At 34.6% G+C, this 25,400-nt stretch overlaps 1 protein-coding gene across 2 annotated transcripts in view; it reads left to right on the forward strand.

The window, feature by feature from the left end:
- Positions 1-25,400, forward strand: part of LOC128997895 (peregrin) — a 57,234-nt gene that overhangs the window by 20,664 nt on the left and 11,170 nt on the right. For both annotated transcript variants that reach the window (XM_054423682.1, XM_054423683.1), the window contains 12 exons: positions 10,854-11,038; positions 11,451-11,592; positions 13,026-13,224; positions 13,712-13,895; positions 14,511-14,694; positions 16,817-16,935; positions 17,696-17,876; positions 19,266-19,394; positions 20,197-20,376; positions 21,037-21,190; positions 22,827-22,940; positions 23,163-23,261. In XM_054423682.1, the coding sequence (XP_054279657.1) occupies positions 10,854-11,038; positions 11,451-11,592; positions 13,026-13,224; positions 13,712-13,895; positions 14,511-14,694; positions 16,817-16,935; positions 17,696-17,876; positions 19,266-19,394; positions 20,197-20,376; positions 21,037-21,190; positions 22,827-22,940; positions 23,163-23,261 (1,870 nt within the window). The remainder of the gene's footprint in view (positions 1-10,853; positions 11,039-11,450; positions 11,593-13,025; positions 13,225-13,711; positions 13,896-14,510; positions 14,695-16,816; positions 16,936-17,695; positions 17,877-19,265; positions 19,395-20,196; positions 20,377-21,036; positions 21,191-22,826; positions 22,941-23,162; positions 23,262-25,400) is intronic.

A 25,400-nucleotide genomic window follows, 5' to 3' on the forward strand; every position in this document is an offset into this window, starting at 1 on the left:
CAGAATGGTTTTGTATGCTAACTTTGCCTGTATATTGCTCTTTACTTTAAACATTAAAATTTGTTTTTATTTTGAACCTCTTACTTATTAATTTTGCTATGTTCTAATAGATTATCCCTCAGGATTAGCATGAGTTAAGAAAATATATTTTAACTAGTGTAGTTTAAAACTAAAAGCACGTTGGATAGAATTTTAAAATTTCAAACATCACACTTTCATCAAAATCGTCCTAATATACCACAGAATATTAATTACTTTTATTATCTTTTTCACAGTAGCCTGAAGGCTAAAACTGGGTTTATATCCTAAACAATTACACCTTAACATCCGTTGGGAGAGGTCTATTGGAAGATATCTAAATGGAATACTTATAAAATAACATTTTTCTCTATGAGAATAACACGGGATAAACTGTATTATGCACAGCGGTGTAGATATTCTTGCTGAACAATTAGTGTAGGTTAAAGGTTATTAATGTCCTACACTAAATGATTGTTCTTTAAATTTAAATTAAATGTTTTAAAATATTTTGAGTTGTAATGCCAAAATATTCAAGTTATCATGCCTATGTATATATTTATCTTTTTTTACTTAGTACCCGTTTAAAATAGTAGGCTAATCTTTTGAACAAAAACTAGCTTACTGTCATTTAGATAATTTCATGTTGCAATGAGCTTATTAAAAAATATATTCTTTGATCTAAAAGGTTCAAAACTAGTAGTTCCGTTCAGTAAAAAAACAATTGAAACATAACTATTTTTTTCAAATTCTACCTTATATTATAAGGCTATTCCAAATCATAACTATTTGTTCTATAATGTATTCATGGTAATTTAAACAAACCATGCAGTCTGGGGTCTGTAAAAGAAATTGAAGAGGTCCTGATCTCATTCTTATCATTACCTAGATCCTTGGTAGCTACGAGGGCTATTCAAAAAGTAAGGACATTTCCATCTGAAGCCGATAGGAGCACGCCGATCGCACACTTTTTGGTACTTGCATTCTAGTACAAAACTTTCTAAGTTGGCCTCCTCAATGACTGTACAGCTATCTCAAAAAAAGTGTTGTTTTCCTGCCCGTCTGCATAATTAAAGTTAAAAAGTCTGCTGTAATGGAAAATCCTGTTAGTTTTAAGGTGTGGTCTGTGATACGGTTTTTATTGCCTGTATTCTTGAAGCCAGTAAGTTACATTTTTTGTCCTTAAATGGTGTATTCAGTTTCAAAATTGCTGAACCAGAGTTGAAGTCAAAAATTTTAATTTTGCATGACCGCGCCTGACCTTAAATGGCAAATTGCACTCAAGATCTTCATTCATTCATTCAAATTGAAGATTTTTCCAAAAACCACTATATGGTCCAGATCTTGCTCAGAGTTACATTCATTTGTTTCCAAAATTTAAGACTTGGTTAGCAGCAAGACGCTTTGATGATAGTGAGGAGCTCCATTTTGTGTCACTGGGTGGCTAAGCTTGCAGGCGGCAGAAATCTATGACATAGTGATTTCATTGTAGAAATTTTGTCTTGATCTTGAAAGTTCCCTTACTTTCTGATTAGCCCTCGTACTTTCCAATAGAAAAAAATGTCTAAATCACACTTGTTAGGTTATGTAGCCTTTTTCTTTTAGCTAATTTCCCATATAGGGAATAAGCTATTACCGATGGTAAGACCTGGACCCGGGACCGATTTACTTTTTCGTTTTGATGTCCCTAGAGGCCAAAAACACCATCCGTTAAAATTCATCTCGAGCAAAAATGATCTGATTTTGATTAAATTTGGTACCTATAAACGTGTAAACCTACATTTATTCGAACAAGTTCGCGAACCAGCATGATTGGACTATGGGAAAGGGGTTTTATGGGGTAAAAATATTTTATCCTATTTTTTACCCTAAAAACACTAAATTTCACAATTTCTTTCCAAACTATTTTGTAGAGCTTAAAAAAAAAATAATTTAATATATTGAAGTGTTATTGTGCGCCTAATGGTTACGGAGGAAATTCCCCAAAATTGTAAATTTAAAATTCCTATGTTAATCTTATGGAGAATAAATAAACTGATGTAGTTTGCTTGTTTATGAACCTATTTTGGTCGAATTTGGAAAATACATTCATTTCTTACTAAACTATTAACATTTTACAAAAAAAAAAACACTTTTACCCTCCCTGTTGCAGCAAACCTAGTTAATAAACTACCTAATTAATTACTCGTTAAACTAATTATTTTTAAGTAGGGAATAAATGTGATATTTTTAAGGAGGCATTTTAGTGTAAATCCAATCAGGCTAATGGAAATTCGCTTAGTCTGCAGGTTTGCTGCGGCGGGGGTATTTTCAATTGTAATTAATGCATCATATGGGTGAATCTTAAATTGTGGGAAAAATTTTGTCTCACCAATGTTAAACTATTTTTCATTTTATAAAAATAAAAATAAATGTTTCATATATGACTTATAATATAAGTTACCATATAAATGCATAAAATATAAACAATAACGGTTTTAATAATATGGAAAATATTGCCAAAGGGTGTTTTAAACAGATCAGATCGCTAACGGTCCCGAAGTGCAACATGGCTATTTGAGGATAGCAAATATATATATAAAAATACAAAAATAAAATAACTTCTTGATCAGCATTGTACGTGTTATTAAATTTACGGAAAGTAAATTAAAGAAACGTCTTATGACACTTAAAACACATATTTACGCTTATACTGTTACTCACAAGACGGTAAATATACAAAAAAGATGGTAAGTGGTGATCGATTTCGATTGGACAATCCAATCATCATCAGACCCAATAGGCGAATGACCGTCATTAGTCGGCGTCACAAGAAGCCCGCTCTTCACCAGTGACTGCAGTTTGTTTAGTGAAGTGAAATCGTATGCTATTCTTGCAGTTAACACGTTCAGTGCACCAGGCATTTTAACAGGCGCTCGCCAATGGCGGCGAGGCCTGGGCAAAGCCCCGGCGTGGCACCGTAACAGCGAACGCAATTGGCATTCAAATATTTCAATCTGACGAATAACAAAAGAGCAGCGGTGACTGTACAACGTTACCCCGAGATTGGAAGTAGTTCCCTAAAACAACCAAAGGTAGCAGCACTGCCTGGATCAGTAGTCAGTGGCTTTGTAATATAGCTTGAAGAGAGAAAATCCCCGAAACCGGGACAAAAGCATTGTCAGACGAGATTTTCCGGAAAAATTTAAGTACCAATCTATACCAAAATAAAGCTCACATTCTAAGCTACAGGCTAGCAACAATTTTAACGTTCCCCGGCAATGGCTGAGCTCATACTGAGCTAATGTAGTGGGGGTTGCGCAACTGCATCAATTGATGTAGTCAGCACTGAACGTGTTAATCTTCATGTTCAGAGGTGTCCATCTCCCCTAAGGCTTATGACGCAAATTACCCCCCAAAACTGGTCAAGACAAACCTGCCCAAATCAGTTGTAGGTTCACCCCATAAATCAAGTGTCACTTTAACCGTGCGGTAGTTTATTGCTTGTACATTTACCCACTTATCACTGATTATTGAAACAAAACATTATAGTTACAAACACATTGGCTAAACAAACTCAAAAATAGCACAACATTTTCAGTTGATGCTAGAAATTAAAGTAAATTTACAAAAAAAAAAAGTTTTATAACATTCTCTTTGGTTTAATTGATGCCTGTGTTTAGTAAACACTTAATCGAGGAAAGGTAATTTCAGTTGCAAAATGAGTTAATCTATTTATTTATAAGAATAAACATTTTGCCTACTACTAGTAGTACTCGGTGCATTCCAACGTAACCATGCAAGAAACATACGTAAAAAAAGGTTATAAATTTGTTCAATAGGATGTGAAGACTGCTTGTAATATCCAAAATCAATGATGACTATATTGGTGCACAATCAGCTGTTCCAGCTGCGCTGCAATCCCATGGTTACTTGTAAGCTGAAACTGCTGGCCCTCTTTAAAAAAAAAAAAAAAAAAAAAAACTATATTGTTGTTGTTATTTCTCAGAACTTTAGATTTCTAGAAACAAAAAAATCATGATTACAAAGTTGTTTAACAAAGTATATCATGTACTGCAGTTGTGGAGTTCTCTAAAAATTGTAATTATGTGTATATCACTTATGTTAAAATATATTAAAACATTTTAATTTTGCAGTTTCCACAAGTCTATTAGGAAAATAATTCCCACAAGCATGATGTTTACAACTAGAGAGAAGAGGTTAATACAGCAACGGTTATTCAATATTACTTATTTCATTTTATCAATAAACAATTTAGACCTACCACTTAGCTGTACAAAATATTGCTGTACAATTAAATCGGCTGCTAGACTTTTTAAGAATTGAAATAGAATACATAGTATTAAAACATAAATCAGCCATCATGTTACCACTACCAGAGAAAGCGGCCTAAACGTATTAATAGTTATGGCATTTACACATAGTATGAATAAATAAACGATACATAGGCCATTCCATTTTTATCCAAGAGCTGAAAATTGTTGCACACGCTGAATGTTTGCAGCTGTCAGCAACTTCAATAAATGTGCCTACTAAAAGCTTACCAAAAGTTAATTATTAACTATTTAATACATTTTCTGTTTCCTTGAAATTTTTAAACTTAAATGCAAAAGGTATTCACATGGAAATTAGAGTTTTTTGTTAGTGTATATACCAACGGCCACTATACCTGCTTCACCGAAAGATGAATGCAAAACGCCGATGTGTGTGCGACAACAAACTACAGTATTGGCGACGCGCGAGGGCTGAGGACGAAGACAAAATGAACTGAACCACAGCCACCTCTAATACAAGGCCGCGGCGAGTGAAAAGCGGCAACGTCGCATCAGTGTCTTGGCGTTCGGTTGTTTTACCATTACAGTGAATGGAGGAGTCGCGTACTCTACGTACATAATCGCGTTTCTACTACCTTTAATCATTAGTAATGACGTTAAACTTCTTACTACAGTATGCCAGATAGATGTGATGTGCCTGGATGCAAGAATAATTACGATAGCTCAATTAAAAATGAATAATACATACAGTGTTCTAAGATTCTACTTGATCCACCGCGTAAGCAACAATTGCTTCCTGATATTCTTCGATCAAATTAGACATCTTAAAAATATTCTCGTTTTTGTGTGAAACATTTTTCACGAATATGAGCTTAAGATTAAATTTGTAAAAAAATGTAAGAATAAGACAATGATTCGTGTAAATATAGACGCGAGAAGCAAGTTTTAGGTAGTAATACCGTACTTTTTCCTTATTTATTTGTCTACCTTATTGATAAATGCTGTTGTTAAATGATTAAAATAACTTAAATAAATGCCACTTCAAAGAAATAAGCCGGTGTTTCTGTTAAGTAGGCCTACTAGTAAAAAAATATGTAACCTACTGCACCATCTAACAATAAAAGCATCATAGTTTCCGAATCCAGTCTGAATGTTGATGTGAAAAAAAATTCTATTAATATTGTGGAAAGCCTTATGGAGGCCTAGCTTCTGAAATCGTTTACAAAATGGCAAACGTTTTTCTTAGTAATTATTCAAAGAAAATAAAGTATTTAGTCAGTATGCCTTCAAAATGAAAACTTCAAATTTTGTTGTCGCTAACTTATGGTTTCCTCAGGTGGACTAAAACATAATATTCCTATTAAAAATTTTAAATTAATTTTATTTGAACGAATTGTTAGATGTTAGTCTCTACAAATCCCAAAGTCTCTACAAATATTGAAGTGGCAATAAGTTAGTCCTACTGTATAACCATTCTTGGTATTCAAATTCAAATATATTTATTTAGGATGTTACAAGCATGGCCTCGCCAAGTTTACAAAACTTGTCGGCGAGGACCAATAAATTCAAAAAAATGACAAACAAATTTTACAGATTTTTCTTTTTTACTTTTGTTTTGTTTTCTAAGTACAATGAATTAATTATGAAAACTAGTTCTAAGGAGGTTCGTGGCAGGCACTTATTAATAGCAAGAGTGTTTTGGCAGCTAAACTTAATTCTAAAAGCATTAAAAAGAAGTGTAACGAATGTATAGTAGCTTTATTTTGTAAAATTTAAGCACAGTCTGTCTATTAGTTTTTACTATGTTGAATAACACACATATATACAGACACCATGAGATTGTTATATAATAGTGTAGATTATCAAATTAACAAAGGAAATATTTAAAGTTCATCTATTTCCACATTCATCTTACTTACAATACGATAAATGCAACCAAAAACATTATGTTTGTATATTTTTAGTTTTAGACATATTGCGGTATGTTGCAATTTTTCACTAAATAAACAACCTAGATTACAATTTTGTCTATTTTACCATACCTTAAAATCTACTAAAATATGTTATTACGTATTTGAATACTTTCATTCATTGATACAGAGCAGCAATACTCTCATTGATGTTCATAGCCTAGCGCGTGTGAAGACGGACGCAGAGGGGGTGTGATTGCGGCGTTGCCAGTTCGAACGTCGCGGCCTTGTATTAGAGGTGGCTGTGACTGAACCAATTAACTACACTACCACTAGTGTAATAAATAGTTTACTTTTAACGTCCCGTTCCATTAAATATAAAATAGTATAATGGGCCTGCAAATAATACAGGAAAGCATATAAATTGTTTAGTTCATCATACTCAATTTGTACAAAATAGCTCTTCCCCCCCAAAAACATTTTAAAACCTACCCAAAAATCCCCCCAAAATATATTTTTACGACGCACTCTGCGTCATTTCACCATAGGAGTGGGCACCCCTGTTCATGTTTACCTGTATATTATCAAATATCAAGGTAAGCTCTACTCAGTATGTTAATTAAGCAACAGATCGCTAACGTACATAACTTTTAACATTTCAGATTAACATTAATGAAAACGCCGTAATGTAAGAATACGTAGTAAGCAACATAAACTCAAAGTTTGTTTTCCTGCCACTAGGCTCATATTAAGGCGCTAGTTACTAGGACAACTAAACTTCACAGGTCGCTAACAAACAGCTCGCTAAAGTTTTCGATCTGTTCAATTGTCTCTGACGTTAGCAATCTGTCTTCTAACGTTAGCAATCTGTCTTCTAACGTTAGCAACCTGTCTGCTGACGTTAGCAATCTGTGTACTATCGTTAACGAGCTGTATAGTTTTTACAAAAATTATGTAATGTTTCAGTTAGTTTATTTTTTGACAGTATTGCACAATGTTTACCTTAAATCTCTCTTAGCCTAAATATTTGTGAAGATTATTTTTAACTTTCATCTAGTTTAGATTGTGACCGCATTATGCTATCATTACAGCTAAAGACGCAATCGCAACCCATTTCTTCACTTTGCGATACATTGGTATTTTATAATATTTTGGATTTAGTACCATATTTTTTTACATGGAATTCAAAGTCTATTAAAAGTAGTCTTTCGGTGTTTTTTGCAATTTTTTTAACCGATTATGAAATTTCCCAATTGGGAACCGAAGCCCAATCTATGCATTTTGGTGCTTCGAAAAAACAAGTGTCATTACATACCGGAGTAATGCACTACATTGCGCAAGGAAAAGTAGTCTGTAAATCATTTTGTACAGATTCAGACAAATTGGACCACCAATGTCATGGGCCCACATGCGACCAGTGCTGGAGGATGCAGCTGAAAGACTCCCCTTAACCCACACCGTCCACATATTTTCCGATGGACCATCGTCACAATACAGGAATAAGAGCAACCTGTATTTCATGATAGAAATGCTACCAAATTTTTTTTACTTGGTGTTCACCTGGAACTAATCTGAACCTGGACACGGTAAAGGGTTGATGGACGGGGTAGGTGGATAAATTAAAAGGACTGCAGATGACTATGTAAAAATGGTAACGCCATTTCTTCGGCAGCAGTGTTAGTCAGAGTATTAAGTAAGAATAGCTCTGTAATGCTCGGCGAGGTGTCAAACAGCGAGTTTGTGGAGATGAAAAGCCTACTTCCCACTAATCTTATTGCCCTAAAAGGTATTATGGGAGTGAGACAAGTGAGCTGGAACAGCAGGGGATTTATGTTCGGATCAAAACTGTCTTGCTTCTAGTGCTTAGACACATTAAAGCCGTGCAAGCACTATCACTTAATGGTAATTCGAGACAACTCGGCCAATTCTTTTACTTCCAAGAAAAGAGCTGCTTCTGCTTCACGTACTTCCATATCCAAAAACATAAAATTGAAAGACGTTTCTTCAGATGAGGAGTGGTTACCAAAGGTGAAGAAAGAGAAGAGCTTGGCTTCATCTTCTACGTCAAAGAAGAAATTAACAGTTGAAGAGGTTTTCTCTTGTTCAGACGAAGATGACTTGAACCCCAAAACCCCCAAAGACAATGACTTGTTCAAATGTGTACCTGTACTCAATGAGTCCTCATTGGTAAAAGACTGTTTTGTATTTAGTTCTGTGGGAAGTCAAAATAAAAATAAAAAACCGATTAATTTTGTTGCGGTTGTGCAAACAGAAGTTGACAATGAGGATGAACTGAAAGTGATGTTCATGAAGGACTTATCTAGATATAAGTCGGTGTACATAATGGACAAAAAATATGTATCATATGTTTGTTATTAAGAAATTGTTGGAGTTTTGCCAAGCCCTTAAGTTGTGGCAAAGGGAGGAAAATTTTCCATAAATTCAAAAACAGCGTACAACTGTTAAGTTTTTTGTTGTTGTTAAACTGGTTCTAAAATGAAAACTGTCACTTTCATTTCTAGAATTGTAATTATCTTGTGCTTGTAATCTCCCAAGAGTCATTTTTATTTCTTTCTTTTGTAGGAGTACTGTTTTGATTTACGTAATACAGTAGTCTAGATTGTTTTACTATAGACCGCGACAGATCGCTGACGGCATCGACAGATCGCTAACGCTTACAAAAACTCTTAAAATCCAGTAAAATAAACTTATTCTCATATTTAAGGTTAATAATATGAAATAATTTAATCTGTTCTTACACATAACCTAAAAATTGAATCCATACAAATTAAGATTTGAACATAACTTGACATTACTTGAAATTTAAATATTTTCACCATGGCAGTTGGTTTAGTATTCATCTATTTACACTGTTTATTACATTTTTACGTTTTAATTATATGTAGAACACATTGTTGTAGCCCAGTGGGAAATATGGTGGCCATTGGGAAAAAGTGATAAAACTGCAAAACAAGTATGCTAAGTTTTCTTTCAATGCCATGATCATTTGTTTATAGTAAAAAAAAAAAAAATAAAGCAAAGCTAGTAATTGTATAGGTAGTATTATTAACAAAGTACATGTCCTTTAAAAATCAGATAAGAAATCAATAAAATTCAATTACAGTAGACTCCCTCTTATCCGGACACCTTTTAACCGGACATCGGTTTAACCGGACTACACTCGGCGGAAATGACATCTCTTTAAACGGACAGTTTTTATCAGCACATTGGTTTAACCGGACTATATCGGCAGGAAGTGGGCAGTACTGAAACGTCTGTTCTCGTGGGAAAGATTTGAGGCCAGTGATCACGTGTCTTAATACAATGCTCTCCTAAATTTAAGTCGAATATCACAGTTAACAGTCCGTTTTTACGAGTTTTTGGGGACGTCGGTTTAACCGGGAAACCCGTTATCGGGACTGGCCTCTGTCCCGAGGAGTCCGGATAAGAGGGAGTCTACTGTATTGTAATTGTAAAGTAAATTATGTTTCATAATAGTTAATGGTATTCCTTAAATTCAAACCTGTCAAATTTCTTAATGTTTCTATTTTATTTCTACTTAATAAAGATTTTCCAAATATAATAACTCAAATCACAGAAATAACTTTTTTGATTTAAACATTTTGATTTTTTCGCACAGTTTATTTATTTTTTATTATTTTTTTTTTTTTAAGTCCAGCACTATTCTCAAATACGGGTTTTTGAGAGTCCATGAGGATTTTCTCTCCGCCCGATGAAATAAAAAGAAAATTGTGATTTAGATTTAAATTGGAATTTATAAGGAAATTATTGCTTGTTATTAACTAACTAAGTCCTTGGTAATGAAATATCTGTTATAGGCTACATATCATGCACCTTTTACACTAATTTATTGTTATAACAGTAAGAGGATTTTGACGAGCGAACGTAGAACATTTTTCAAGGGAGAAGCCGTTATATGATTTGACAAAAAGACAGCAGTGCCGCTGTGATCCAATTGCCAAAGGTTCTACAGTGTGTCGGTATCAAGTTGACGGCCACACCAGGGTCGGCGCTCGGCGGCGCCATTCTCATACGCGGATGCTGTATCCCCTCCTAGCACACGGATCGTTGGTTCCTCGTGTGGCCACGAGCTGTGCCAACTTTAGTGCTACAAAACTCTGCAGGATCGTGCCACTGTTCCCCCGTCTTCATCTTTTGACATAGCGATAACTGATCTACTAAGGGAGTATGCTTAATCTATGGTAGCACCATGGACTTTGGAACCATGGCGGCGATGTCGTGGGGTCTGATCCTGGTATCTGCCACTACTTTTTATCAGTACAGTTCCCCCTTCTACTGTACTGGCTCATCCCTAGCTTTGTTGGATCCGTTCCACGCACAGGTCTCTGTGGCTCATGTGGACGGGCAAATGCAAGGTAGAAGCCAACCTCTTAAAAAAAATAAAACTCAAAACCTGACCAGTCGCCCTATTCAACATCTGTCCTTAATAGAAATAACTTCCAATTTACCTTTAAAAAAACTGATGACAATTAAATCATTGATTTAACAACTTATATTCCATTCACTTAGTTCTTAGAGAAGAAGTTAGTCTCGTTAATGATAGAAAACTCGTTTACTGTAAACTCCACTTTACTGTTGCGTACTTTTACTGATTTTTTAATTGTTTTAGATGCAGAACAAAGGCACAGGAGAGAGTGCACCTGCTGTGATTGATGATGACGCGGTTTGCTGCATCTGCCTGGACGGGGAGTGTCAAAATTCCAACGTCATCCTTTTCTGCGACATGTGCAATTTGGCCGTGCATCAGGACTGCTACGGAGTCCCCTACATACCTGAGGGCCAGTGGCTTTGTAGGTATGTACACTAAATTTGTAAGGAATGCTGTAAAAGACTTATTTTATATTGTCTTATATTGTTGTGTGGACAGAAACAGTTGAGTTGTAGATTAAAGTGCTCACCTATTAACCTTATACCTAAACATATATTAAACCTATTTATAAGTGTTAGAGGTTTATTTTTAAATAACATATATTTACACTTATACTGATAACTCAACTGACAGTAAATACATATAAAAGAGATGGTAAGTGATGATCGATTTTGATTGGACACTCCTATCATTGTCAGATCTACTAAGCAAATGACAAGAACCTCGATGATGTCCCTACTTATATATTCTTGGCTACCGATATACAATAGTCGCATCTACCATATTATTGTTGTTACAAAGTGATTGGGATTGTTGTTAAAGATTTTCCGTTTGTAGACGGTGCTTGCAGTCACCCTCAAGAGCTGTGGATTGTGTGTTGTGTCCCAATAACGGAGGAGCCTTCAAGCAGACTGACAGAGGCCACTGGGCACATGTTGTGTGTGCTCTCTGGATCCCAGAAGTGCGATTTGCTAACACTGTGAGTCAACAAATTGTTTAGTCTTAAAGCATTTAAACAGTTGTCCCAATCAGAATATCTAAGAAGCAACTTTCATTTTTAACTAGTATTACATGTCATAACTGTTTTCTCAGAGTTGGTAAAATAGTGTTTACCAATCTAATTTAGTAATTTAACATCTCGAGGCTGTGTTAGTAAGTTATATTTGGTTTTTTATGTCCTAGGATGCTAGGCTCTAGCCCGGTATTGTTTTTCACTTTACTTCAGGCTAGACCTAGGGGTTGCGGCATTATCACTTGGATAAAATCCATTGGTGATTTGGTGGGATTACCCAGAACCAAAGTCCCTTGCTCTACCACTAGACCAGCTCACTCCCATACTGTTTCTGTTCCTAGTTCCTGTTGTTCCTGCTGTCCCTAACTGTCCTGTTGGTATGTTTTTAAAATTTGAATAATACTGAGTAGTTATATAGATATGTTTTAGTGTTAAGAGTTACGGATTAAGTAACATTGTATCATTGACTATTCATAGTACTAGATACTCCGTCCCCAAATTAAAGATGTCACCAGTTTTTTTTTTTTTTTTTCTTATCAAATGGACATAGTTGAAGTGAGCCAATGACGGATTGCACTGATTTAAATTGCTAATGTCTGTTGAATATGCAGACTTTTAGCCAAGTAAAACTGATATGATGACTTATTGTGAGCTATACCGTAGCATTTTTTATATCACGTCAACTATCTCAGTGTCACATAAGGTAAAAATAAAATTTTAATCAGTAGCGCAATCTGTGACTGGCTCACGCAGTCCATTTTGTGTGAAAAATCTGTGACAGCTGGTCCATATAGATGGGATGTTTACTTTAATAATGCAAAATGTAATGATTGTATGCAAATAGTCCTAATTTCTGAATGATAATGGATATAGAGTAAGTATAACAGAAGCCCCAGGTTCAGGCCAGGGGTGGTTTTCCGTAATGGTGGACACTGCGGCCACTAGGGACCTACCAGTATATATATATTTTTTTCTCTCTGAAAAAAAGAATTTCACTTAAAAAATCCGTTGGGGGTTTAATTTTCGAGCCAATCGCTGAAAGTGTTCACGAGGATTGCACGATCGAAAACCAAGCTTTCGCCATAATTACGAAAGACGACAATGAATTTGCTAAAACAGCAAAAATGTTCATAACTTCTCCAATATACTAGCTTATTCATTGGGAGAAGAGTTGGTTGAGGATCAAGGAGGTACAAACTGACTGATTCTAATTTTAAGCATGCAGTTTTATTAAATTATCATTTTAAATGGAAGTGATTCTTCTATGCTACAGAATAAAAAAATAAAAGACAGGTAATTATTTTTTTGTTTGTGTTTGTTGTACAACATCACCCATGTGGCAAGGTATAGAAGAAAACTACAGTGTATTGGTTTTTTAATCATTGTTATTTTAAACTTAGGTGTTTTTGGAGCCTATAGACAGCATTGAGACGATCCCCCCGGCCCGGTGGAAGCTGACGTGTTATATTTGCAAACAGCGAGGAGTAGGAGCTTGTATCCAGTGTCATAAGACCAACTGTTACTCAGCCTTTCATGTGACCTGTGCTCAACAAGCAGGACTGTTTATGAAAATGGATACAGTCAGGCACATCAACACAGGTAAACTCGCTACAACCTAAAGACCCTCTACGGCTTAGGTATTTCACTGTCTGTCTTGCATAATTGGAATCAGACATATATAAATCACTTCCCAAAAAATGAGTGTCTCATTCAATTTGCGAATAGTTTTCAGGAAAATTAATCTGGCCAGAACTGATCGATCTATTAATTTATAGACAATGAAAATTAATGTATAGACTGATAGAAATATTAGAATTAATTTAAAATAGAAAATGCTTTTTATACTCTCACCTTAATTATCAAAGGTTTTTTTTTGAGTAAATGTTGAATGGCAGAATGTATGGCTGCTAATTCAAATAGAACTTGTTAAGGAAAAATCTAAATATTTAAAACTTACATAAAGGGGTAAACTTAGCAAATAAAACTTAGTAAATAAACTTTTTTGTGAAAATCTTATATAAAGGTATAGTCTTGGGCTGCTAATGTATATTTTGTGCCCATTTAAAATTTTACTATTTTTCTGCAGTGGGTTCGGAACCCGGGCCTGTGATGGTGCAGAAGACGGCATATTGTGAAACGCACACACCCCCAGACTGCGAGCCGAGGCCTCGTCCAGCCATCACAGGAGCTGAAGAACATCGCAGACTACAACTAGCTAAGAAACGCAGTTCAGTCCCCGTCATATCAATCCCCACCATTCCCCCTGACAGGTGAGAGTGATTATTCATATATATTAAAGATACAATATTTGTACATAGTTTGTACATTCTCTATACAAATCACATTAATAGTTTGCACTTATTTTATACTTTTCCTTCAAACGTCCCGTTTTTGTGTGTTCTCTAAATCGTTCTGTCTGGTGGTATTTTGCTTTCTGGACATTGGATTAAAATGTCAAGTCTAATTATTTTGCTCCAGTCCATTTGTAAAAAAATCCTAAGTTTATGAATTGTACAAGAAAGATAATATCAGCTATTTTACCTTAGAAGAAGTACAGGTAGTCCATAGAACATGCAGAAGGAAGACACATAAAACACACAATATTTCGTGGTCTGGGGGACATTGTCAAGTAGAGGAAGTGATATCGAACTGGTTGTATAAAGGGTTAAAAGAACTTGATTTCCTTGCCAAGGATTATCTTAGAAACAAATATAAAGGGTTCCCCGACCTTTAACCTGACATTGTAGAATACCATTATGCCCTGTCCTGAAGTACAAATTTCCATCACACATTTGATAAATAAGTTTCTTATTTTGCTTTAAAATGATTTTTTTTTATAAATTTTAATCATGTGTTTTACACATTTTCTACCAAACTTGTTTTAGGATTCAAGAGATAGGATCTTTGGTGACATTGGCAAAGAAGAGTCAGTTTCTGCAGCGCCTGATTGCCTATTGGACGCTGAAGCGGCAGTTCCGCAACGGAGTACCTCTTCTGCGCCGACTTCAAAGCTCTCACCTTGCGCGAAGTCAACAACCTGCGTCAACCCGAACTGCTACCAGTGACATAGTAAATTCATCTTTCTCCTTGTAGATTAGTGTAATAAAAACAGTTTGTGTGTGCTGTAGTGTTTGCTTTGTAGAATTCAACTTGCATGTAGTGCTTTGTAGACATTATTTTTCTTATATATATTTATTTATATATTTAGTTAGTTATATACTTGTTTTACATTGTAATAATTTTTAATCCATTATAATAATGTTTTTCATCCACTATACATTTATAATAATGTTATATCTGTTATAATTTTTATGAAGCTTACACTTAGGTGTATATACTCCTTTGTTCAGTTCCTTTTCACTGTTTACATACTTTATTTTGGTTATTTGTTATGGAGAAAACTAAAAAAATGTAAATTTAAATTCCCATTTTATTCCTATGGAGAATATTGTAAAATGTAGTTTGCTTGTTTATGGATATATTTTGATCAAACTGGGCAAATATATTCATTTTAGAAGCTATAGTTATTTTACTTAAAAACACACTAATTTCCTTGTAGCAGCAAACCTAGGTACTTGTTAAACCTGTTATTTAAATAGATCAATTGAAAATCAATTCATCCAAATGGAAATTCGCTTAGACGGCAGGTTTGCTGCACAGGGGCATTTATTATTATTTTTGTTTTTAACTTGTTTAAATGAACCTTATGATTTTTTTTACGTAGCAGCCATTATTTCTGGTGTAAACCTACTTATCGCTCACAATATTCTGAAATGTCCTTCCATAAACTTCCTGAAGTGGCTTATTTTTCCATTTCTGGTTTATTATTTTATATCTGTGGTGCCAAAAATAACTCAAAACTCATGCTGAATATCCCACAATATTTCCCCTATTTTTTCCAAAAACATTCAAAATATTAAGCTGTGGCTTCATTTGACTGTTTTAGTTTCCCAATGAGCCCAAAGTTAGCTGTTATTTTTAGTTTAAAGATTGTATAGCCAATATGCACGTTAAAGTTTAACTATGTTGTTTTTATTAACATGGTTTTTATCATATATTTTTTGTTTCGGCTTGCATATACATTGTAAACATTCTAAATAAAGTACTTGAACTTGAAAATGCAGGAAGTGTTGAAGATAAAGGCCTACTATATACTATAGTATTTTACATCGCCGAGTGAGGTAGAACCAGTCGACCACACTATTAGCCTTATGCCTCGAGTCTAGTGTGTTCACTGGGGGGGCACAGGTAGCCTGGTGAGTGAGTCATACCTCTAGCTCTCTCTGTGCAAACTTTATTGGAGAAAATAAGAATATGATAGTATAAATGAAATCTAATGTTCATTTTGATACAAAATTTGTCAGAAACAGTGGGTTAAATTAGATGAAATTAAAATAAATTTATTCCTACAATCAGATCCTTTTTTAGTTTGCACAGAGATATTAGATCCACTGACCAGACCCCCTGTGTAGCCCAGAGAGTTCTTACTAGACTTGAGGAGGGAGAATATTTAGTGTGTTAGACTAGTTCCGCCTCACTCTGTGGTACAAAATACTACACGATCATTACTTTTCACTACCTCAAACTTAATGTAAGAGCATAACACAGGAAGGTTTAGTATTTCCTATTATGGAGCAAGGCTGTAAAAGAACATCCTATTGTAGTAACCTTTTTCTGAAAATGACAAAATTGAAAAATAAAAATAAACACGAAATAGTACATAGTCAAACACAAAAGACTCTTTAACACTAAAAACGATGGTCAGTGTAGTGGGCATGCGTCTTTTGTTATCTTATCACTACAGGTTCTAGCCTTTTTTTTATTTTTAACGTGCCATGTGTTTCTGTGTCTTATGTGTTTCACTTTCACTGTGTACCGTTTCATGTTTTTGTTTTTTCTTGTTATTTTTTTTTTTTTTTTACAGCATCATTTATTTCTGGTTCAATGTAGACATTATACACAGAAGTGTTAACAAAATTAATAAGAAATTAACTATAATAACATCGTGGGTTCTTGTTATTATAGAAAGCTATTTGACATTTGATAATGTTGATAAATTACAGATAGTAAGATATGACTAAGCAATGCAAGAAACAAAACTGATAACTTAGCTCTAAATGTATATTAAATTGGGTTCTCTATGAAAACTATGTTGTCTTTACTTTGTTAGTAAACATGACTGTTTTTTCAGAGTGAACTTTATCGCCAACTTAAATACTGGCAGTGTTTGCGTCAAGACCTGGAGCGTGCGAGGCTTCTGTGTGAATTGGTGCGCAAAAGGGAGAAATATAAAAATGAATTGGTCAAAGTGTAAGGATTTTGATTTTACTAGTGTTACGTTGAGTAATAGGTTTGTGCATGTTGGATAGGTTTGTTAGTCTTAATTAATTTGTGGCGTGTTTTACTGTCCAAAATGGATTAATTAAAATATTTATTAATTGTCAAGCTTCTGTGCCAAAATTTAATGGCCGCCAATACAATATAAAAGTCAATTTTATTTTTTCTATTTAATTTTTTTATGGTTTCAGGCAAAGGTTAAGATACAAATTATAGTCTACTTATATGTCCCCTTAGAAAATAATCCATGGACGTGAAATGTGTGGGTTGGTTATTGGTCTTTTAAAAAAATGTTCTAATGAACTAAAAAAATATTAACTAATAAAGCAGCAAGTCGATAGCGCTGTAGGCTGTACCAACTTCTATCTTGATTTGATTTATAACTTAAGCTCCTGTGATTCCATCAACATACTCAACCTTAGAAGAAATATGGCTTAGATGTTAAAGTTCCTTGTGTTAGCCTTGTCCTACCCTTGTGCTGGATCAGTGGAAATTTTACTTCCAAATTGTGCCTCATTTGAGCTGCCTTCTACACCCATATTTATAAAATAATTAAAAATTTAATAAAATAAAAAACCGGTGATTAATGCATTTTATCACATCCATTACCATGGGTTATTTCACAGCTTATACATATCTCCTTTGATTTTTAAATATGATAATTGAATACAAATAATATAGGAGTAATAATAGTATTGTTTCATACACTACTAATTGTAATTTTTTCAAGCAGCAAATCTCAATGTGTGGAGATGAAACTTTGCCCATTGGAATGCTTTTTGAGAAAGTTGTTGGATTTACTCCGCGCACGAGACACTGGTGAAATATTCATTGAGCCTGTGGACCAAACTGAAGTCCCCGATTATGGGGAAGTCGTCAAACATCCTATGGATCTTTCCACTATGAGGGTGAAGGTAAGATGCAACCACCACAACTTACAAAACATCCACTGTTTCTATTTTTTGGGGAGCGAGCTGGTGTAGTGGTTAGGGCGCGGGACTTCAGTCCCTGAGGTCCTGGGTTCGATTCCCGCCAAGTCACCAATGGATTTTATCTAAGTGATAATGCCCCAACCCCTAGGTCTAGCCTGAAGTAATGTGGAAAACAAACCCACGCTCGTGCCTTGCCTCCTAGGACAAAAAAAAAAAAAAATTATTAGTGAGTTTTAAAACTCCCAAAGGGATTGAACAGTGGACTCTCAGTCATACAACTCCCACTTATGCAGCACAATGATGAGATTTTAAAAGTGTTTTTTATGTTCTGAATAAAGAAAACAACTTAAAACAGTAACTAGTTTTAGCGCATAAAGGTTTTTCAGATAGTCCTAAAATATCATCATCATCTTTATTCACGATTATCTCCCGCCATCACTGAGACATCATCATTTTCACTTGCGATTGTGGTGAAGTCATGAACTTCTCCTGTGACTGCTGGAAAAAATTCTATTTCGAGGAAATCCTGAATGAAGTGTTATCCTGGCTGAATATAGGGAATAGTTTTTATCCCAAAAATTCCTACAAGTTTCAGGACCCGGCCATCCCTATAAAACTTGTTTTCTGGTACTCATACTGAGAAGCTATATCACAACTTACTGTATTCTAAAACTTTTCCAGTCTGAGAACAATGTCTTTTTACAAACATTTATCTTAAAATTCCTAATGAGCAAGGCAGCCTATGAATATGAACTATGCACAGCAAAATTCTATAAAGTTAGTGTACAATTCTAAAAATTATGAATTAAACAATTTGTCCCTTATAGAATCATAAACCTCTTTATGTTTTTTAGATGTGTAATTGTTAATGAGAACTCTAATACTATATGGTAGTTAGATATGGTCAACACCCAAGCCAGTGGAATTTGAAAGATCCTGTTATAAGATTTTTTTTACTTAAAATGATTTACAATACCTGCATATAGTAATCCTTTGTTGCTGATTTTTGCAACTAGTTTCGGTTCATTAGTGAACCATCTTCAGGCATCAAGGTGTCTAGACTTTACCTCAGCCCGGTCACGATCGATTGTCAATGTCCCTTCGTGTTTTTCGTGTTTTTTGTAATGTGTGTCCGTTCCAAGTATCGTGTTTTGTATATGTCTTATTTATTGAACTCTGTTATTAACGACCTTCAAATGAAGTGAGAAGTGATTATTTGACACCTTGAGGCCTGAAGATGGTTCACTAATGAACCGAAACTAGTTGCCAAAATCAGCAACAAAGGATTACTATATGCAGGTATTGTAAACCATTTTAAGTATAATACAGTAATCCGGAGGCTAAACAACTATTTTTAAAATTTTTTTTTAGGTGGACAACTTTGAATACAGTTCTTTAGAAGAATTTGAGGCAGATTTTCATCTGATGATTGATAACTGTTTGGCCTACAACAGCAAGGACACAGTGTTCTATCGGGCAGCTCTCAAAATGAGGGATCAGGTTTGTACACCACAATTATATGGTTAAAAGTCATTCAAATACATTTAAATTGGAAATATGGTATAGGTTTAAAGCCATTTTCATCTCCAGTAAGCGAGTATCTTTCCACCAACACAATAAAACAATGACACTGACAAACATGCTATTTCTATAGGTTACACATTATCTCAACTCCGTCAGGCCTGATTTGATAGGTTCAAATTGACAAGTGGTTTTAATTTTTATATCCAACTTTACTTTTGCAAATTTCATTGTTGGACAAAAATACTTTTTTTAGTACTAAATTTATAACGGTCATTATAATGCTTCTAACTTGAAATTAATTGATACAAAAATCCTTTATTCTTATCTTGCATTTAATATTGTCTTATAATTACGAAAGGTGTCCGGCTCCATTGAGCTCCCGTCACTCAAGCAAGCAAGTACAAACATAAGACCAACGTCGTGTTCCTTGTTTCATCCACTACTATTCAAGCCTGGCCCCACCCATATGGGACAATTAGTTTTGTCCCAGTATTCAAAACGTAGTGAAAGAAAATTGACGCTTCCGCCAAACAAAAACTTTTATTCTGAACTGGTGTAAGAAGACACTATTGTAGGCCGGTATAACTGATTAACCAAGCGCTTTCAGGAAACTACTAACTCGGTGGATGTAAGCGGGTAGTTAATGGGTTGGTAATTAATTAGTTAATTAGGTAATTAATTAGAGCCTAATATTTACTTGACGTATCAAATGAAGACTAAACAAAAACCAAATAGATAGCTGATAAATATTTCCTGTCTAAATAATTGTTTATTTCAGGGAGGAGTCCTGTTGCGCCAAGCAGCACGGGACCTAGAGGCCATGGGATTAGACCGAGGATCAGGTTTGTCTTTAGAGAACCACAGTCCTATCAAGGTGCCATCAACGCCAGTAGAAGAGACAATACCTGCAGAGATAGACAAGCAGTTGGCTGCCGTGGCAGATCCTAACAACACTATGGTAAATATTACAAACAATAGTTATGGTGGTTTTAGTTAGCATAAATGCATATTGCTTGAACCCTGGAGAGCTTTGTTCTGCTCTGCACCTACTAAAACTTATCGTGCCCTGGGGAACCTGGCAAAAACCCTTATTCGATGACTTCATGCCTTAACACTTACAAGTCTAAACCTAACCCTAACAGATAACTTGTGTGAATGTTTTATTAAGTTATAATATTTTACCCTCTAAAGTGGTGCAAATATTTGCTAATGTTGTATTCAGCACAAAGTATGTTATCTTTTTATTAGTGTTTCAGGGTCATGTATGTACTTCTACAGAGGAATTCCTCTAATTCAAAAATACCTCCCTTGCAGCAGACCTGTAGACTAAACAAAATTACCATTTGTCTGTTTGGATTTTCTCTAAAATATTTCCCTAAATATGTCAGATTTATTGATTCATTCCGTATTCAAATAACATAAGATTTAACAAGCCCTTAGGATTGCTGCTACAGGGAAGGTAGTTAATAAAGTGGGGGTTTTAGTGGAATGTAATAACTGTTTTCTTTGTCTATTTATATTCTTGCAAAATTTGACATATTTTATGTTATGCAGTGAAGTTTAACAGTACAGTTGATATGTTTAAAATGTAACTTATGGGACGCCTTTTTGTTTATAGGGAGAAGACGAGATCATGTGCAAATTGCTTCAGCTTCTTGATAGTTGTCAAAACCTAAAGCATGGAACAGCACGAGCACGACGCATCAAGATGGTTAATGCAGAGATCGCAAAACTCAAAAAGAAGTCCTCCTCTGAAACTAATTACAACAAACGTGAGTTAGGTACTTAAAAATAATAGTGGGAAAACTGGATTTAATTTTAACGGTTTTAACTTGATTAAATTTATTGATTTGTCTGTCATTTGCCACTTTAATGAAATTGTTGAAGAAATCATGGCAACATTTTGTTATCATCAATGAATCAATACTTTATTTTGCCATTCAATAAAAATCTTGTACAGTAGGCCACCAGCTGATTAAAACAGAAAAAATAGGTACAGAAAATAAAAATCACCTGTTAGTTGATGTTCTTCTAACCAGTGAAAAAGCAAGCGAAAGAAAGGAAAACACAAGTAGATACCTACTGTCAAACATCCAGCTTATCAACACTGCGATCGAGGTTATGGCTTATGTTTGATGTAACGGATGATTTTAAACCAGTGAAATATTGTTGAGCTATAGTTATTGTGAGGTGTTTTCTAGTAATTAAAGGTGACAGAAAATACCCAGTAAATAAGATGTTAGGTGGCAGATTTTTATCTTAATCTGATCTAGGTTGGCCAGGCCTATTTTAAAAAAGAAAGTAGATTGTGCAATGACACCTGTATGATTTCAATTTGTCAAATTTTACCCCCCTGCAAATTTAGCTTGTGAAATTTATTTAGTATTTTTGCAGTTAGCTTAGTTACACTTTGATAAACTTTTCTCATTTTTTAGTTGTTCAAAGTGTTTCTAGCTTAGAGCAACAATATGACCTCACAGTAATATGACATGTCCCTACTAGAATTTCCAAGGTTAGCCCATACAAAGGCCACTCCTCTTGAAGGAGCTGCATACCCATCTTCACTAGTAGAGGCCAAGTCAATTTAGTAGTCCAGTACACTCTTGATTAATCGAGTTTGTTGAGACCGAAACTACCTTGGTCACCGAGACTCTTGGATAACACTAAGGTTGCTTAGATATTCAAGCTAAGAATTATGGTACCACATTAGGAAGTCAAATACGTGTAAAATAGATGTTTTAATAATACAATGTGTATACAAAATTATCAAATTAAATTTTCATGCAAACCTTTCTCCAAATAAGGTACTGTTACTAAAGAAAATAATAACACAAACATGCTCAATACTTCTTCGTCTTGAAAACCTTTAAATACATTGTTTTTAAAATTATTCCAAACCAACACACTAAAGTATTAAAAAAAACAATTAGTGGGATCTTTCTAGTTTAAAAAGTATAAAAGTATGTTTTGTTCGAGTTTGACACGAGCTATACGTGACACAATCATGTCAACATAAAAACATCGTAGGCTAATGACAAAAGGTGATGTAAACCGGTAATATCCAAATACAAATACCCATGTGAAAATGCCATTGTTATTGTTATGTTCTGCAGTTTGCCAATTGGTATGTGACTAACCTAGTAATTTGTGGTTTTCATTTTCTATTTCTAGGTTATTGCAGATCATTTGTATGTTAAAATAAGACTTGTAACGATTATTTCAAGTGTTCATTTTAACAAATTACAAATTAATTTGTACTTCTACTTAACTCCAAACAGAAACATGTGTTAGTAATGTAATTATTGTATACTAACCGAAAGTAAAAATTATATGTATATTTAAAAACCACCTTATATATCCGAGAGTGTGTGTTGGCTTAAAGCTCTTATAATTTTTTTACTAACTAAGTTTCAGGCAAACGAGAAGCTCCAGACTCTGGAGAATCGTCAGATGAAGAACCTACCAACAAATCTAGCCCGAATGTGGATCAGAAACAGAGCAACGACAACCTTGTCATGCCAGGTTGGTAGAGATGCACTCAAAATGCCATATTTATATTTAAATGGCAAAGTTTGTTAGTTATATTTTTTATATATATTGTTTTTACAATTAATATTTTACAAATAAAACACTGTCGTATTACATATTCATAACTCCTGCAGCTAATTGCAGAAGATAGTTCTCAAGACCAGTTACAAGCATACCATACTGAGCATTATTTATCAAGCAATTATTTGTTTTCAGCCAAGAGACCGAGAAGGAAGAAGACGTGGGATGATTTTGTGGAAGAACCGATAACAGGGAAACATGATAGGTCTCAGTCTATGATATCTACAGTTCAAGGTCAGATAAGATCATCATCATGTAAGGAATGGTTTATGGAAAACTGTGCTATAATGTAGCTTACGTCCCCCCACCACTAATCATTCTAGAGGAACTGTGCAAGTTTGTGCTTTCTGCAGTTATAACTGTGTGTATGGCTTTTGTCATTATCTTGATTACACAAACTGTCAAGGTGGATTGTGCATTTGCTTGTCAATTTGTAATCGAATCAAGTTTTTGTTCATGATTAGTTAATATCACCACTAATTTAAGTAGATAGTGGAAATGTAAATTGTGCTTGGTCATTGGTGGTTCCTCGATGTTTAGTTTTACTGGCTTGTATTTGAATTTTCATATAATTTTAAAACCCTGTTTTTTAAAATTTATAATGGGATAGAGTTTAGCTAGGTTACGTGAAAAAAAACTAAGACTATAACTAAGAACTAAGACATGAATCCCTGGTCAACAAAATTTGAATCAGCCACTTGGCTTTGCTTTAATATGATAACCTGTTAGGTAAACTATCCCCAGGTGTGAAATTTGTTTATTTCAATTGGCTGATTTGTTATTATTATTTAATTTTTTTATATTTTTTTGTAAAGTAAAACCCCTTTTAACCGAACAGCGTTAAAATGAAACCCAGGTTAACCAAACCCTAAAGAATTCAAATCTAAATATTAGCTTAGCTATGGGAACTGTCAGTTGTGGCGTGGGTTGGCCCGGCTTGGCTAACGCAATGTAATAGAGCATACCATGACACAAATTGATTCAGAATACATTTGTTGATTATTTGAAGACATAGGTTTTCTGAACAGAGGTAGATTTTAAGATGGTAGTAATTAAAATTACAGAAAAAGAGTATTTTTGCTCTTTGAACTGAAATAGCCTTTGAATTTCTACTGTTAAATAACCAAAAAATAGGTTATACAAAACAGCCTCACCCCCTATATTTTGGTTAATCGGGGTTTTCCTGTACATTCATTGCTATGTTTTTTTTTATTTAAGGTTATATTGACATCCCCAGTTTGTTTTGCCACAGTATGAGCTTAGTAGCCTATTTCAAATATGTTTATGTTGTTTGGTTGCTGTCTCAAGAGTTAGGGAACTTACAAAATCAACCTGTGAAGAATAAAATAAAAGAAATTTATATTGCTAAAACATTAAGTTCAGGAACAGTTAACAAAACAATCAAGTGTCAATCTTTAGTATCCTTCTTTCTAAAATGAACTTGAAGAATTAATGAAGAAATAAAAACGAAGCAACTTGTTAATGCTGCTTTTATTCAGTGGCGGCGATAAGAGCCCGCGGCCCCCCCCCCCTGCATGTTTGTTCGCCAGGCCCCCTCTCCCAATCATCTTTAAAAACATTATCACATGTATTACCGCCTAAACTTGCACTTTGGCTTGGCATCTCCTGAGGCACCGAGGCGTCATCATCGTCTTCCATGATAGCGGCAAAATCGTGAATACTTCCTTCCCGCAGTCATAGAAGAAACATTATCATAGTCTACCATGATAGCAACCAAACCTATGACATCATCTGACAGCAACATCATCGTCTCCAGCGTTCACGGCCCAATCTCTAATATCTCCCGCGACCCGGAGGACTACTTGTCCTAGTTCTCTTACTGGTTTTAACAAATTTTCGTCATCAAAAACGTATGGTTATTCTTATATAAATAATGTTGTGATATTGACATCCCCAGTTAATTTTGCCACAAATGTGTGGCTAAGCCTGTCGCACAATCGCAGGCCCGTATCACGGTAAAATATCCCGAAAAATCCCGGTCAAGGCTCACGGGCCCCTCCGCACCGCAGGCCCGCTATCGCCGTCACTGCTTTTATTGTATTAAACTTTAGCCACTCTTTTTACCTATTTAAAAATAATCCATTTTTCAGGATAATCTTTACTCCTAAACCTCAACCAACCTATTGAACAAATCAAATAAAGTACTAAATTTAATATAACATTTAAGATTGTATTAACTTTCAGGTTCTTGAATTGTGAAGCTAAACTTACCCTTAAGACAGTAAGGATTCAATTTTTTTTTAATAACTGTTTATTTATTTCTTTTCAATTGTAACAAACAAATTTAATCATTTCAATACTTGTTAACAAATTCTTAAACTTTTTGAGCGACTATTCCCTATCTGGGTAGGG

Source organism: Macrosteles quadrilineatus, unplaced genomic scaffold (assembly GCF_028750875.1).
Source record: "Macrosteles quadrilineatus isolate MER2022 unplaced genomic scaffold, UCM_ALF_1.0 Scaffold_7__1_contigs__length_78375512, whole genome shotgun sequence".
NCBI lineage: Eukaryota > Metazoa > Arthropoda > Insecta > Hemiptera > Cicadellidae > Macrosteles > Macrosteles quadrilineatus.